Source organism: Protopterus annectens, chromosome 2.part0 (assembly GCF_019279795.1).
Source record: "Protopterus annectens isolate FY-2018-M chromosome 2.part0, PAN1.0, whole genome shotgun sequence".
Classification (NCBI taxonomy): domain Eukaryota; kingdom Metazoa; phylum Chordata; order Ceratodontiformes; family Protopteridae; genus Protopterus; species Protopterus annectens.
In genome coordinates, this window is record NC_056728.1 from 125,376,033 (window position 1) to 125,391,003 (window position 14,971).

The 14,971-nt window shown below is 41.4% G+C and overlaps 1 protein-coding gene across 1 annotated transcript in view; it reads right to left on the reverse strand.

The window, feature by feature from the left end:
- Positions 1-14,971, reverse strand: part of LOC122792710 (armadillo repeat-containing protein 8-like) — a 1,055,700-nt gene that overhangs the window by 266,861 nt on the left and 773,868 nt on the right. Inside the window, exon 7 of the mRNA XM_044060296.1 lies at positions 9,837-9,917. Within this exon, the coding sequence (XP_043916231.1) occupies positions 9,837-9,917 (81 nt within the window). The remainder of the gene's footprint in view (positions 1-9,836; positions 9,918-14,971) is intronic.

The following is a 14,971-nucleotide window of genomic DNA, read 5'->3' on the forward strand; positions in this document are numbered from 1 at the left end:
TACATAGAAACACATCAGGATGGATAGCAGCATCATTAAATATGAACAAACTAGTTAACAAACAGAGCTTACATACATACATGCTTACATCTCAACAGCTAACTACAAAATGGCAGTCAGGTTCGCATGTGCTCAGTATTTACACACTTGTGCAAGCCCTTGGACAGCTTCTTAAAGGTATATACACACACTCATCTACACTTCCCTCTGCATTTTTCAGCTCATTCACCTCAGGCTACAGTACTCTCGGGTCTCTATTCTTTCTACCTTTCCCTGAGGTTCACCGCTGTTCCTTAGGTTTATGAAGAGTTCTCTTCCTTATTCTGGGAAATTCACTCAAGCTAGTACATTTCAGAAGGCTAAACAATGATAAATCCTCAATTTCCAGCAGAAACTTACCCCTCCTAGGCTTACTTTAACTCTTGACCATCTGCAGTTGCTTTCTCCACATTTTTTTCAATCGTACAAACCTGAAATCCCCACACAGGTTATTTTTATACCCAAATAGACTTTAAAGGATTTTTACTCAAGCAGGCAGCAAATGCAGAAGGCATCATAGAGAAGAGAGGGGCAGCTGAAAAAGCATTTGGGGGGGGGGGGCACAGGGGACTGTAACAAGTTAGCGGATTTTAAAAATTCCCTACAGAGTAATGACACAGAAATGTTAGAGAAACAAATGGTTGTAACTAAGGAATTATTAATATGTGTTGGGATAGAGGATCTACATTGCCTCAGCATAGTAAGGCCTAACTTGAATGCTGCTGGCTGCCAAAAAGCAATTACTAGAAAATGGAAATCAAAATCTATTCCCCAAAAAACAGAAGTTATGGACACTGTAAAGGAGATATAAAAGCTGGATGTGAAATCTTCAAAAAGGGAAGGAGCATATTTCATAGAAAAGAATAGAATCTGAGGAAACAATACATGCAGAAAAAGTAATGTTTACTGGAAGAGAGGAATGGCAACTTATGCAATGTTGAGGTAAATGAAAACTGTTAAAAAGAAAACCAGTACATATTCTGCATCACAATAAAATTAAATTACAGCTTATTTTCTTTCCTATTAAGGTATGTAATACCAAGTTGCACATTAAAATGAGATGATTTGATAAAGATTAAAAAAAATGCTGAGTGTTTAGTAACAAAAGCAGCAAAGGGGATAGAGTCAAAAGCCTCGGCTTGAATAAGGTAGGTGCTGTGCATCATCTGACCACTGTACACATTCTCAGTAGCTTTTCAAAGACATTTATCAGTTTCAAAACAGTTTCTGCCTCTCACAAAGCCAAAATGGTTTGGCTCCATGTCTGTTAGGTTTCCTGTGTCCAGCTGAGCTCTGCCATCATTCTTTCCAATGCTTTACATATAAAAGCTTGTAAGGCTGATCAGTTTGCAGCTACAAGGGTCTGTGAAGGGGCTGTCCTAATGTATAGGAGGTTAAATAATGTAAGTATATTCTCAAATACAGCACCCTTGGCACCAATAAGAACACAAATTGGTATATGGTCCAGTCTCATGGATTAATTATTCTTACTTTTGAACTGGGAATCCAAGACTTATTCCAGGATATTTGGAAGGGGGCTATAAATATTGGAATGACTGGGGGAACAACTAGAATAACCAGGGTAAAAATTGAAAAAAAAAATCTATCTGCTAAGATGTTGGCCACGTTCTTAGCATCAAAGTATATTGTGTTGCTTTAGACTAACCTGGCACACTGCTGGACATTAGTTTTCCGACAGAAGTGAAGAAAGATGTGTAGTTGTCTTTGCTGTCTCTGGAGAACTGAAGTTTGTACTCTCCCATACAACTTCTAAAATCCTTGCAAACCTATTTCACCATGTTCAAGCGATTCGGTGTGTGTTTATGGGGGTAGGGGGCTGGTCTTATAGATTTTCATTATTTTCTTTTTTCCGTTTTTGTGTGTTTATTTTTATGGCTACAAGGTACTGCCTTCTCAATACAATTAGGTGTTATAAAAGTTGTGGGTAAAGACTGCAGCCCCTTCTGCTGAATCCTTTTGTAGACTCTGCTGAACTTGCCCATGTATTCCACACAGCTGAAACTGGTTTGCCTTCGGGAACTTTATATGAAGTGCCAATCATTTGATGGTGAGGAGGAGAGACTGCTTTTGAATGAAAAGATGACTAAATTTATAAACAGAACTGACCAGCAATAAGCAAATTTTGGAAGGAATACAGGGCAGAGTTTATACTGATCAATTCCAAAAGCTAGTCTTTCTGGTTCATAGCTTCAGCATTTGTCAAGAAAACTGGAATTTATGACATCCAAGAAACACCAAGAGTAACCATTAATCCTTGTATTCCACACACAAGGTAATTGAAAGCGGCTTGGATTAAATGACCCCAGAAAAAATGGAAAAACAATAGGCAACACAAAAAACGTCCAGGGTTCATACACAAAATGTAGGAGCTCAGCTTAAAAAACAAATCCAAGAGAAAATCCAAGAAAAAAATCCCAAGTAAATTCAGATAAAAATCCAAACAATTTATTAGGTTAGCGCTTTCATGGACATTACATCCACTTCCTCAGACCTTACAATAAATTATAACTTTGTTGTATGCTTTTATATAAAAAAACAATTAAAGCATTCCTAATTGAGCAAATGTCCCTCCCATTTTTCTTAAAGGTATCACAACTAGTATATGTATGCACACACATACAGAACTGTCTTCATATAACTTTTTTAAAAAAATATCAAAAAAATAAATAAATCAAAATTAATTCGATATACAAATTATATAAAATTAAGTACTTTAACACACATTCTAAAATCAATTTATTACTAGAAACTAATTATATAAAAATCAACTAAAATTCAACTCTCATATACAACTCAATATTAAAAAAAAACACATCAAAAGCTAGGGATGCTCTATAGACAAAAAAACTACCCAACAACCACCACTAAAATCACTCTCTCTACTTCCTTTCTTATTCCCTCCCTTCTATATGGAGCTCCACTACTAACTAATCTAAAAATCTCCCTGAAAAAACAACTCACCTCCTGCTACAATAAAATCACCAAGTTTGCTACCAACCAAAAGTCTTACACCTACCATTGCTCCTCTCACCAACAACTAAAATGGCTAGAACTACCCCATCAGCTCACCTATACACAACTATCCCTTGCTCACAAACTTATTTTCAACCCCTCCCTCTGTCCCTTGCTCTCTTCTGTGCTTAAAATGCACAAACCTGGTAGAATATTAAGGTTCAGCAACCAAAATCTGCTTGAAGTGTACAAACCAACCCGTCCACCTGGCAAATACCTTCTCTCACATGGGTTAGCTCGTCTCTGGAACTCTCTACCTTCATCTATCCGTACTACCTCTAACCATTTTATGTTCAAAAAATCTCTTCATTCACTTCTGCTTTCCCAGTGGGAATGCTCTTGCTCCCACCCTACTTAAATACCCATCTCCTGGACTCCTGCTGACGTTCTTGACTTCTCTCTCTCATTATCCATAATTTCCCATTTCACTGTTCATCACTAATGAATACATAAGAATACTCTGCACTCTCATATGTTGAACTCTCTTTATTAAATAACTCTAGTAGAATTTAGAATTTTTGTATAATTTGAGATAATCTGTCATCAGTTTTCTTTTTTACTTTTAAAACTTAAAATTATTGTAACTGTTTTGCTTAGCATTTGATTTTTGCCTACTGTGACTTTAACAATGTTTAAATATGCCTAATACCTACTGTAACCTACATTGTCTGGAGCTTTTCTCCCCAGGACTCCATTGAAAACGGGTTCTTTTGGCCCAATGGACTATCCTGGTAAACCAACTGCAAATAAAATAAATAAAAATAAAATAAAATATACTGAAAATCCAAATACATATATGTCACAATTTATAGCATAATGTGTCTATATAATGCTACATTACCTATGTATACCCATATTCTTGTAATAAAATGTGTTATAAATACTAACAACTGTGTGTGTCTAATGACATTGTGGCAAGATGTATCCGTATATAACTACTTTCCTTATGTATACCACTATTCTTAAGAATAGGTTTGAGGGGTACTCTGTCATTAAGACCACTACCCCGATCTGCTTGTAATCATATTATCCATCGTGCTTCTGATGTCTCAGTTTTATTAACAAGATCACCCCCTCTCTCATTTTCATTAACTATTTCCACAGCCATAAATTTAAAAGTGTGTGTTTCCCTGTTCTTCACTACATGTTTGGCTAAGGCACTGTTTGCATCTCTATTTTTAATACCTAAAAGATGCTCCCTTATTCTAAATCTCAACTGTCTATTGGTCTTTTCAATGTAATAACTTGAACAAACTTCACAAATTGGTAGGTATATAACATGGGTTGTATGACAATTCGCCCTTACCTTAAAGTTATATTCTTTACTAGTTCTGGATGTTTAAATCTATTTGATACATCTATCCATGCACACTGATTACATTTTCTGCATGGTATAAGTATCATAGTGCTCCGATGAACTAACCCTCTTTTTTGGACCATAGCATAAAAATCTTTTTAGACTTTTCTGATTTAAAAAAAAAAAAAACTAGTTTCTTCTCCTACAATGTCTCGTATTTGAGGTTCTTGCGTTAATATGGACCAATATCTCTTGACTGTTTCTTTCATTATCTTAACATTGCTAGTATAGGTGGTAGACGATGTTAGTTTCTTTTAGTATTGACAAATTCATTATGTCCTGCAGCTCTTTGTGAGAAGTAAGATTTTCCTTTTGTTTCCCTTAATAAGGCATCATTAACTGCACTCTACATCTCATTTCTTATAACCTCTTTTCTTGAATCTATCACTAAGCTCATCAAGTTCTTCATAAAATGTATTTCGTTTTACTGTTAAATCTGGATGCCCTAAGGGCTTGCCCTTTCACTACATTTTTAAAAACGTGGTGTGGGTGCATACTTCCCCGGTGTACATAAGTATTCCTATAGGTTCATAGGTTCATACTAGGCTATCTGCCCGAGGGCATTTACAAGCCTAGCCCATAGTTTTGTGGCTTACGCCACCCCTTTAGTATGGGGAACTATACCCATTATTTTGCTGTGCCTCTGTTGAGCAGTGACACTGAGGTAATCCCTGGGGTATATAACAATTTTTTCTGTATACCTTTGTCAACCATTCACCATTTAAGTTTAGTTGTACCCTAACATCAAGAAAATCCATAGTAGTAGTCGAAAACTTCAAATCAAGTTTCAAAAATTCTGTGCTCTTACTCAATGTGTAATGAAATTTAATTAATTCCTGCTCTGTACCTTGCCAAAGGACAAACAGATCTACATAACGTTTATAAAACATAACTTGTGGCCATTCATTACACAATACATATTTTGTTCCCAAATAGCCATAACTATGTTCGCATAGCTATTTGCGCTGGGGGTGTCCATGGCCACCCCCTCCAATTGATGATATAACTCATGGTCAAATATCATTATATTGCTGTTTAGAATCACCTCCATTAATAAACATATTAATTCAATGTGGGTCCCTGCATGGGTTGTTTCTTTCAGTAAGTATTCCCTTAACATCTCTATACCCAAAGTATTCGGTATTGAGGTGAAGAAAGAATTCACATCGAAGGTTACTAAAAAAAATGTGGCCTTTCATATACTTGTTCGTATTAACATGTTCAAATAAGTCAACTAAAAATTGCTTGGTGTCTCTCAAAATAATGATATTATTGATCAACTGTCTAAGTTGCTTCTCTACATACACAGATATAGGCTCGGTGAGCCAGCCCCTCCCCGAGACTATAGGTCTCGGGGGAGGGGGGGGTTTGGATCCTTTGTACCTTAGGTGTTACAAAAAAGGTATATAGATCATAGGTTAACCATCTATCCACTAAACAGGCATACAACTCAGCAACTTTGCATTTCATTATGTCAAGTTTATGCATGTCATTAATGGCATATACATTCTTATCTGATAACAAGGATTTCATTTTGCTATCATAAAAATGCTTATCCATTACTACAGTTGGGCCTCCTTTATCTGCCCCTTTATGATGCCCTCATCACTTTGTAACAACTTTAATGCTTCACGTTCACCTTTAGTTAAATTATTCACCTTAAATTCTGATTTTTCATTATTTAATCTAGCATGTAATTCATTTTCAGATAAATTCATGAATACTTCTATCATGGGATGATTCAAAGGCATGAATGTGCTAGGTTTTATCAAAAGATTTTTTATCATAATTACGATCATCATCAAACATTAATTTTAATTGTATATTTCTAGAAAAAGTTTTAATGCCTATGATACTGACTGTAAGCTCCGGCATTTTAGAGCTTACAGTCAGTATCTTAGACATCTTTATTTAAAAGGCTGACTTCATCTCGTGTCAGAGATTTTGAAGAAATATTCCACACTGATAGGTCTTCCACTGAGAATGTGTCCTTTTCTTCACAGTTCGTTTCTCCAGGGATTCTTGTCAGCCCTTGGGCTTGAAGCGCCCCCTGCTCACAGATCTGCCCCTCATTTTGGTCATTTGTGTATGTGGCAATTTGATAAGTAGCAACTGAAAAGACGAGTGCACAGAAGCGCTAGAACCATTTGATTGACTTAAAATGTTCGTGGAGTCTTTTTCTTCAACAGATATTCCATCTTTCCTCGCCAGGTTAGATATATTGCTTCCACTTCCAACTTTTAATACTCTTGTGTTAGGCAATGTAGATATATTAGATGATGAGACAACATTCTTAGGTCTTGTGCCTAACAACTCATGTTGAATTAAAGCCATTGTCAATTTAGGCTGAATCATTGCCATGGGTTCAGTACGTCTCTCACCATTTAAGGTAGAATGTTTTTGTTCGCGTAATCTTTCTTGTGCCCTAGGCCATAAAATTATTCCTTGTATACTGGCATCAGTCAATTACTGGGTAACTGAAATAATTTAACAATTCTTGTTTGGCTTAATATTTGACCAGGTGAGCATACTTAGACTTATTTTATTTCAATTTGTTAAATGCTGTAAAACCTGATTTCAATGGAACTTTCCCAGTTTCAACCCAGGTGCTGTAATCTGTGAGGAAGAATGATGGAGATCAGTAGACTGGTATAATTCAACAGCTGGATTTGTTCAGCATGATTTGGAATTCTAATAGCTGCAAGTTCGGGTCATGCTTATTCAAAAGTAATGATGCTGTTGCTGATAAAGATACTTCTTCCACAGGTCCCTCTTGACCAGAGTGCACAACAGACACTGAATCCTGGTATGGTTGGAATGCTCTTACTGCACTGGAAGTTACTGTAACGGCACAAACAAATGTGTTCAAGTTGATGGAGGGCCTCAAAGCTCTAACATCTTTCTTGTTGAGACGCCAAGTACTTAGTAATACCATCTTGATATCATACAAATAAGAATTTTCTAAGATGGAATGTGCTGAAGAGTGACTCGGCCAAAAAAAAATACACTATTGGGACAAATATGTGGAAGCCCCAACATGAAAAGGGTTAGCCATCCCTACACTTAATGTGCACACTGGTGATTCCATTCATGCAATTCTCTGCCTACAGGTTAAATGTACAGCTGCCCTAAGATACAGACTAACAAGCAGCCCTGTTTTTATATAAATATATATATATATATATATATATATATATATATAATATATATATATATATTATATATATATATATATATATATAATATATATATATATATATATATATACATATACATATACACACACACACACACACATACATGCATACACACACACACACACACACACACACACACACACACACACACACACACACACACATGCATATATATGGGTCTACTACTTTTGACCTAACTCCCATTTGTCTGACACCCATTTGCCCGAGACCAAATGACTGAAATTTCATTTGCCCGACACTTCATTTGCCCGACAAGTATTATTAGCAAGAAAATGGAATATACCCCCTTCCCCACTGTAGTGCAACCCTGGAGTTAGAATATATAGTTAGGGGGGTGTGGGGGGCACAGCCCCCCCACTTACTTTTCTTTTACTAAGCAATATTACATCAAAAGTTAACAATATCATATGAAGTGAGGGGCTGTGCCCCCGACACCCCCCCTAACTATATATTCTAACTCCAGGGCCGCACTACAGTGGAGAAGGGGGCATATTCCATTTTCTTGCTAATAATACTTGTCAGGCAAATGAAATTTCAGTAAAATGGGGTCAGGAAAATCAGTGTCAGGCAAATGAAAGTTAGGTCAAAAGAAGAAGACCCATATATATATATATATATATATATATATATATATATATATATATATATATATATATATATAAAAACAAAACAAGGTTACCCAAAAGCAGTGGACAGTGACTGTAATTTGTAAAGGTAATTCCTCACTACCCAAGCATCACTTTAAAAAGAACATCGTACAAACCCTTGAACTCCACCCCTACTTATGGCTATTGCAGAAACGGTCTACAGCCTTGCTTCAGTCACTGGTACCATCACCTGTGCTGTCCCCCAACCCCCTTTTTAATACATCAGCTTCACTCTTTTATGACTTCAAGTCCATTACTGTACTACAGCTTTCCATCCCCTTTTCAAAACTAAAAACAGTTCTACTGCATCCAACCCTACTTTTCCAACCGTTCCACTCTTCTTCCTTAATAGCTCAGCAGTCTTACACACATGCTGTTATTAAAACCAAGCTCAAAAACTCCTTCAGATTCTCTCCCCCACTCAGTCACCACCTCTCTTTAGTTCCCCTCTATTCTCATTTTGAAAACAAATCATGCCTCTATAGATTGTCACCTTTCTCTTCCTCATCCTTTCTTAAATGTCTTTTCCAGAGAAACTGACACCATCCTTTATCTTTGCAATCTTCTACATGCTGTCACTTCACTGTTTTGTGACATTTAACAGTTAACAATATTTTGTTCTGCAACCTAATGCCATTTTGACAAGGTACTTTCATAAATCAAGTTCCTGAACTCCCCCAACTCCACTGCTCTATATTTTTGTTAATTCCAAAGTTCTGTTCTGTTAATTTTTCCTCTTATAATCCCCAGGTCTTCAGATGACCTCAGCCACACAACACCTTTTCTCTCCTGCAAAGGTCAATGAAGTACCCATCATCATCTCTGCTACCCACTAATTCTCTCTTTCTGCCAGTATGTACAAAGCCCTGGTGTGAAATGTTTAAGCCATCCATACACATACCAGTGTTAATTCTGCAGATACCAGTATCACTGACACTACATTGACTAGGCTGGAAAAATGTTGTCAGCTACTTTTCCAATGCCAAGTTCTGGGAAGTCATGAGGACCTTACAGTACCCCACACAGGAAAAATATGATGATTCCCAATATAAACACTCTTCAAGAACAGCGACAGTTCTCATAAACTGGGTTTTTTTCACATAATTATCGGAGTCAAAAGAAATCTCTCTGACAGATTTGCAACTCAGTCATCAACAGACTTCATTATTTACAAATGAGAATTTATTTATTTGACATTTGTTGACTGGGTTGGTCCATCTGGAACGAGGCCAAGGCCCTTTTTCAGTGGAGACCCAGGGAGAAAAGCTCCATAGTTACAAAACATATACAAACTCCAAAAAAAAAACATATGCAAGTACACAAAAAAATCATATAATCAATGAAAGAATCATATAATCAGTTTCATACGGGTATAAAAAACACTGCTTTATGTTGGTGGCTGCAATTAAAAGCAGTTTTTCTAACACATACACGGATACAAATCTGTATACCTTCTGGGAGATAGCCCACAAGACTGAAAATTACAGCACACCAAATTCAATGATAAAGCAAGTAAATCAGTTAAAAAGCATCAAAACTTACCTTGTAGGGTGTTGATTTCAGAAGATGAGCAATATGCTGAACAGCACCATGGTTAAATAAAATTGTTTGATGATTTGGCGCCTGTAAAAAGAACACCATTAAAAATTAACCATCCTGTGTCCTTTAAATCCACAACATTTACAGACAATTTTTAACATGAAGTTAATCAAATTTACACCTCTGTTTGCATATGAACCCTGTATCCCCCGGGCTCAGCCCTTTCTAAAAAAGAAGTTATGTACTCACCATAACGTTCCATCTGAGTAGGTAACTTCATTCGTCTGCAACCTGTGGGTATCGGATATGAGCCGGCAGCTTTCCTAGCAAAAGATCCGAGCTCCAAGCTCCTCCCCTACCCATAATGCCCTGCTACCTCCCTCTAACCCTCAGATTGATTTTGCCATAGTATCACAGAATACTACCATAACACAAGGAAAAAACTACCTGAACATCCTAACCTGATGTCATCTGGGAAGTAAAATACAATGATCCTTCAAGGACGAACTACAGGTCAGGGGGATGGAGGGAGGGTTGGTTGCAGACAAATGAAGTTACCTACTCAGATGGAACATTATGGTGAGTACTTAACTTCTTTATCTGAAGTAGTTAACTTCATTTGATCAGCAACCTGTGGGACAGAGTCCCCAGCTACCAACAACTTGGGAGGTCCTTATGGAAGGATATTCCGGAGCACTGCAGAGCCAAAGGACGCCCTTCCTCTGGAAATCACATCCAATTTATAATGTGTAATGAAACTATGAGAGGAAGCTCAAGTAGCTGCTGAACAAATGTCATCCAAAGGGACCCTCGACCAGAAGGCCGCAGAAATAGCCACAGAATGGGTAGAATGTGCCCGAACTCGCATGGGCTCAGGTCGACCAGAGCTTCTTTATGCGAGAAGAATGCATTGTGAAATCCACCTAGCTAAGGTTACCTTTGTCACTGGTTTACACAAACAGGACTTAGCAAATGAGACAAAGAGTTGTTCCAATTTTCGAAAAACAGCTGTTCTGTGTAAGTAAAATCGTAACTGTCTATGTACATCCAAGCAATGAAGTCTATACTCTCCTTTGTTGTGAAAATTAGGAAAGAAGACAGGCAGGTTGATGGACTGGTTGATGTTGGCTTTGGAAGCCACTTTAGGCAGAAAAGAGGGGTCAGTCCTGAAGGAAACTCTGTCTATGAAAAATGATGTATGGGGGCTTACTACAAAGAGCCTGAAGCTCCAATATCCTTCTAGCTGAGGTAATAGCAATCAGGAAGGCAGTTTTCCAAGATACATACTTCAAGTCGACCGAAGCTGCAGGCTCAAAAGGGGGACCAGTCAGAGCCTGGAGAACTATGGTTAAATCCCATGGAGGAACTGCTTCCTTAACAGGGGGTCTTCTCAAAAGAAAGGTACCTTTCAGGAAGGTCTTGCAGATCTTACAGGACGCTAGGGGGCCAAGTTTGTTTCCAATGTGAAAGTGGGAAATTGCTGCCAGTTGAACTTTAACAGTTGAAGAACTAGCCCCCTGATGAAAGATTTGGGATAAAAAAATTGAGGACTGCTGGAATAGGAGCCGTAAAAGGATCCAAATTTCTATGCTCTGCCCAGATAGAAAAAAGTTTCCATCTACTCTTGTAGACTTTCCTGGTAGAAGGCTTATGAGCGGCCACCAGGATAGCTTTAACTGAGGATGAGATACCGGGAGTCCTAGCCATTAAGGGAACTGGATCAACCAAGCCAAGAGCTTGAGGATGTCCAGGTCGGGGGTCCACAATCTCAAGGGGTGAGAAATCAGATTCGGAAGGGGATCTAAGATCCAGGGAGGATGCACTAGATGAGACCGTAGGCATGGGAACCAGGTTTGACGAGGCCAGAATGGGCTATGAGGATAACTCTGCTCCCCAACCGATGAGCTTTCTGCAAGAATTTTGTCATCAAAGGAAGAGGAGGATAAGCATAAAGAAGACCGGATGGCCAAGCATGAACCAGAGCGTCTCTGGGGTTTTCCCCTGGTGGGGGAATCAGAGCGAAAAACTCGCTGCACTTTGCATTCGAAGGTGACGCTAACAGATCGCAGCAAGGTTGACCCCATCTGAGGAAGATCTGTTTTGCTACTAAGGGGTTCAGAAACCACTCGTAGGGTGAGAGGATAGTCCGACTCAGCTTGCCCGCTAGAATGTTTGACCGACCCGGTATGTGTATTGCTATAAGAAAGCGGTTGGTGGATATCGCCCATTCCCACACTCTCATGGCCTCTCGGCAAAGTGGACAAGATCTGGTTCCCCCTTGCTTGTTGATGTACCAGACCACAGACATGTCTGTTTGAATTGCAATAGTCCCTAGAGGAAGAAGGGCATGGAGAGCCTGCAACGTTAGAAGCACTGCCCTCATCTCCAGAACATTGATATGCAAAAAGGTCTCTCTGTGAGTCCATGTTCCTTGGACGGTTCTGCCCATGCAATAACCCCCCACACCCGAAGCGAGACGCATCCGTGGTCACTGTGACTTGGGGTGGGGACATGGAGAAGGGGCGCCCTTCCTGGAGGTGCTTGGAATGGAGCTACCAAAGTAGAGATTCCCTGCAAACCTTGCTGAGAGCAATAGGGGCAGACAAGGGATGTAGTAGAATGGACCACTGGACCTGTAAGGTCCACTGGAGAATCCTCATTCAGACGCACGAGCAGTGGCAGGTTGATGGCCGCTGCCATGGACCCCTAGAGCCCTCAGGTCTAACTCCGCTGGAGGGGCCGAGGACTGAAGAAGTGCCAAAACGTGGAGGTTTAGACTGTGAAGTCTGTCCGACGTCAGAAAGACTTTGGACTGAATTGCGTCTATCCTGGCCCCTATGAAATCCAAGATCTGAGTAGGCTGAAGGGAGGATTTCTTGTGGCTGATCGTGATCCTTACATAGCGGGCGAGATGTAGGAAATAGTCTCTCGCTGAACACAGTAGATGCCTGGTGGGGGGCGCCTAGGAGCCAGTCGTCCAGGTAAGGAAAGAACTGTATTCCCTGAAGCCTCAGGTGGGCCGCTACAACTGCCATGACCTTGGTGAACACCCTGGGGGCTGTGGTGAGACCGAAGGGTAGGACCCTGAACTGATAATGGCTGGCTCCCAGCCGAAAGCGGAGAAACCTCCTGGATCGCCTGTCCATTAGAACGTGGTAGTATGCATCCTTGAGGTCTATGGAGCACATCCAGTCGTTCTCCAGTAACAGTGGGAGAATGGATTGAATGCTGACCATCCGGAACTTCTCTTTGGCAACTGACAGGTTCAGTGTGGACAGGTCGAGAATTGGTTGCAAGTCCCCCGTCTTTTTTGGCACCAAAAAGAAACAGGAGTAAAAGCCTGATCCGGATTGACCGGGGGGGGATGTGCTGGATGGCTCTTTTTCTTAGTAGCTCTTTTATTTCAAAGGCTGCTACCTCTCTCTGATTGGGTGGTACATCGGGGAGGTGCCCCGACCGGGGAGGAGAACTTATGAATGGAATTGAGTAACCTCTGGATATGATCCAGAGCACCCAGCAATCTGTCGTAATGGACTCCCAATGTGCTCCGAGAAGCCCCCCCCCCCCCGACTGCCTACAGAGAGGAGCAGTCGGGCAACCCCACAGGGTTGCTGCGTCGGTCAATCGGAAAAGGGTTCCCTCGACCCGAAATTCTTCAAGACCCCCCCCTTCTGCCTCTGGGCCGGTGTCCACTCTGTCCTCCTCTGCCTCTGAAGGACAAGGGATCCTGAGCGAAATGGGAATTGTTGGGATTTCCGGAACCACATCTTCTTCTGTCCTCTTTGGTTCCTGGAGAAGGACCTCTGAGGAGCAGAGAAGCGGATCCCGATGGCAGATGTTTTCCCATCCTTCTCACTCTGGAGTAGCGTATCGCGGACGGTTTTGCCGAAAAGTGTAGAACCGTCAAAGTGGGCGTTCGCGAAGGACGCCTTGAAGGGTTCCGCAAAGTCGCAGAGACGGAGCCAGGCCTGTCGTCGTAAGACAATGCCTGCTCCGCTGGCTCTAGCCGCTCCCTACGTGGCATGGGAGAGAAGCCGCATAGAGGTGTTTGTGATATACTTAAGAGTGGCCATTCGCGCCAAGGAGGTCAGTTTGTCCACGGCTGACATGGAATCTGGGGGTGACCGAGCGTACTCTGATTATGTCCTGCTGGAGTCGAATCACGTGTGCCATAAAGTTCAGTGACCTTACAGAGAAGGTCGCTGAAACGAACATCCGCTTTCCTAGGCAGTCCATCGTCCGAGACTCCTTGTCTGGAGGATGTACCGAGGAACTCTCCTGTGCTAATTCTTTCTTGGTGGCAGCCGCCACCACCATGGCATCTACCGAGGCACCTTTGCTCCAAACTGTCCTGTCTGTGGGGGAGCTGAGAATCCTGTCCGGTCTCTTGGGTATTGGCTCCACAGTGTCTGGCTCCTTCCATGCCCTGGTAGTTATGAGGTCCACCAGGGGATCGGCGGGAGGGGACACCCATGAGGTAGATGGGCCTGCGTTGAACGCCTCCAGAAAGCCGAGGAAGGCTTTTGGGCTGACCACCCCCCTCTAATACAAAGCATTTCCATAATGTCTCCAAATGAGACGTCCTCGGGGGGTGGGGGGCTGTCCGAGGAGGGCTCACCAACAATGTCCTGTTCCTCTACAGGAACCATCTGGGACGTAGGCACAGGCTGTCCCTGGGGCCGGATGATGGAAGACAGGCCCGTCTGAGAAGGAATGGCGGGTGGATCTGTAGCAAGAGCCTGGGGCCTCGAATCCCTCAAAAGGACCCTCTCCACGATGTCAAATGCCGAGGGTGAAATGCTCTCCCTAGGATCCGAAAGCAGCCCCCTCAGATCCGGCGCATGGATCGGTGCCGGAGATGACCCGATCGGATCCGAAAGGGCAGTGAGATCCGACCTCAACGGAGCCGAAGGCACACTGACCCCTCTGGATCAGACGCTCATCTCAAGGCCCTGAGAGCTCGGATCCAAAAATGGATCCCACAAACTCGAAGGTACAATCGGCGCCGAAGTAAGAAACACTGTCGGCGCCGACACCACCCCGGCTCCAAAGCTACTCTGATCAGACAGCTCCGAACCCCCGGTATCGGGTCGGAGAAGGAGCAATGGGGGCGAAAAATGGGGTTGACTCCCCTCCCC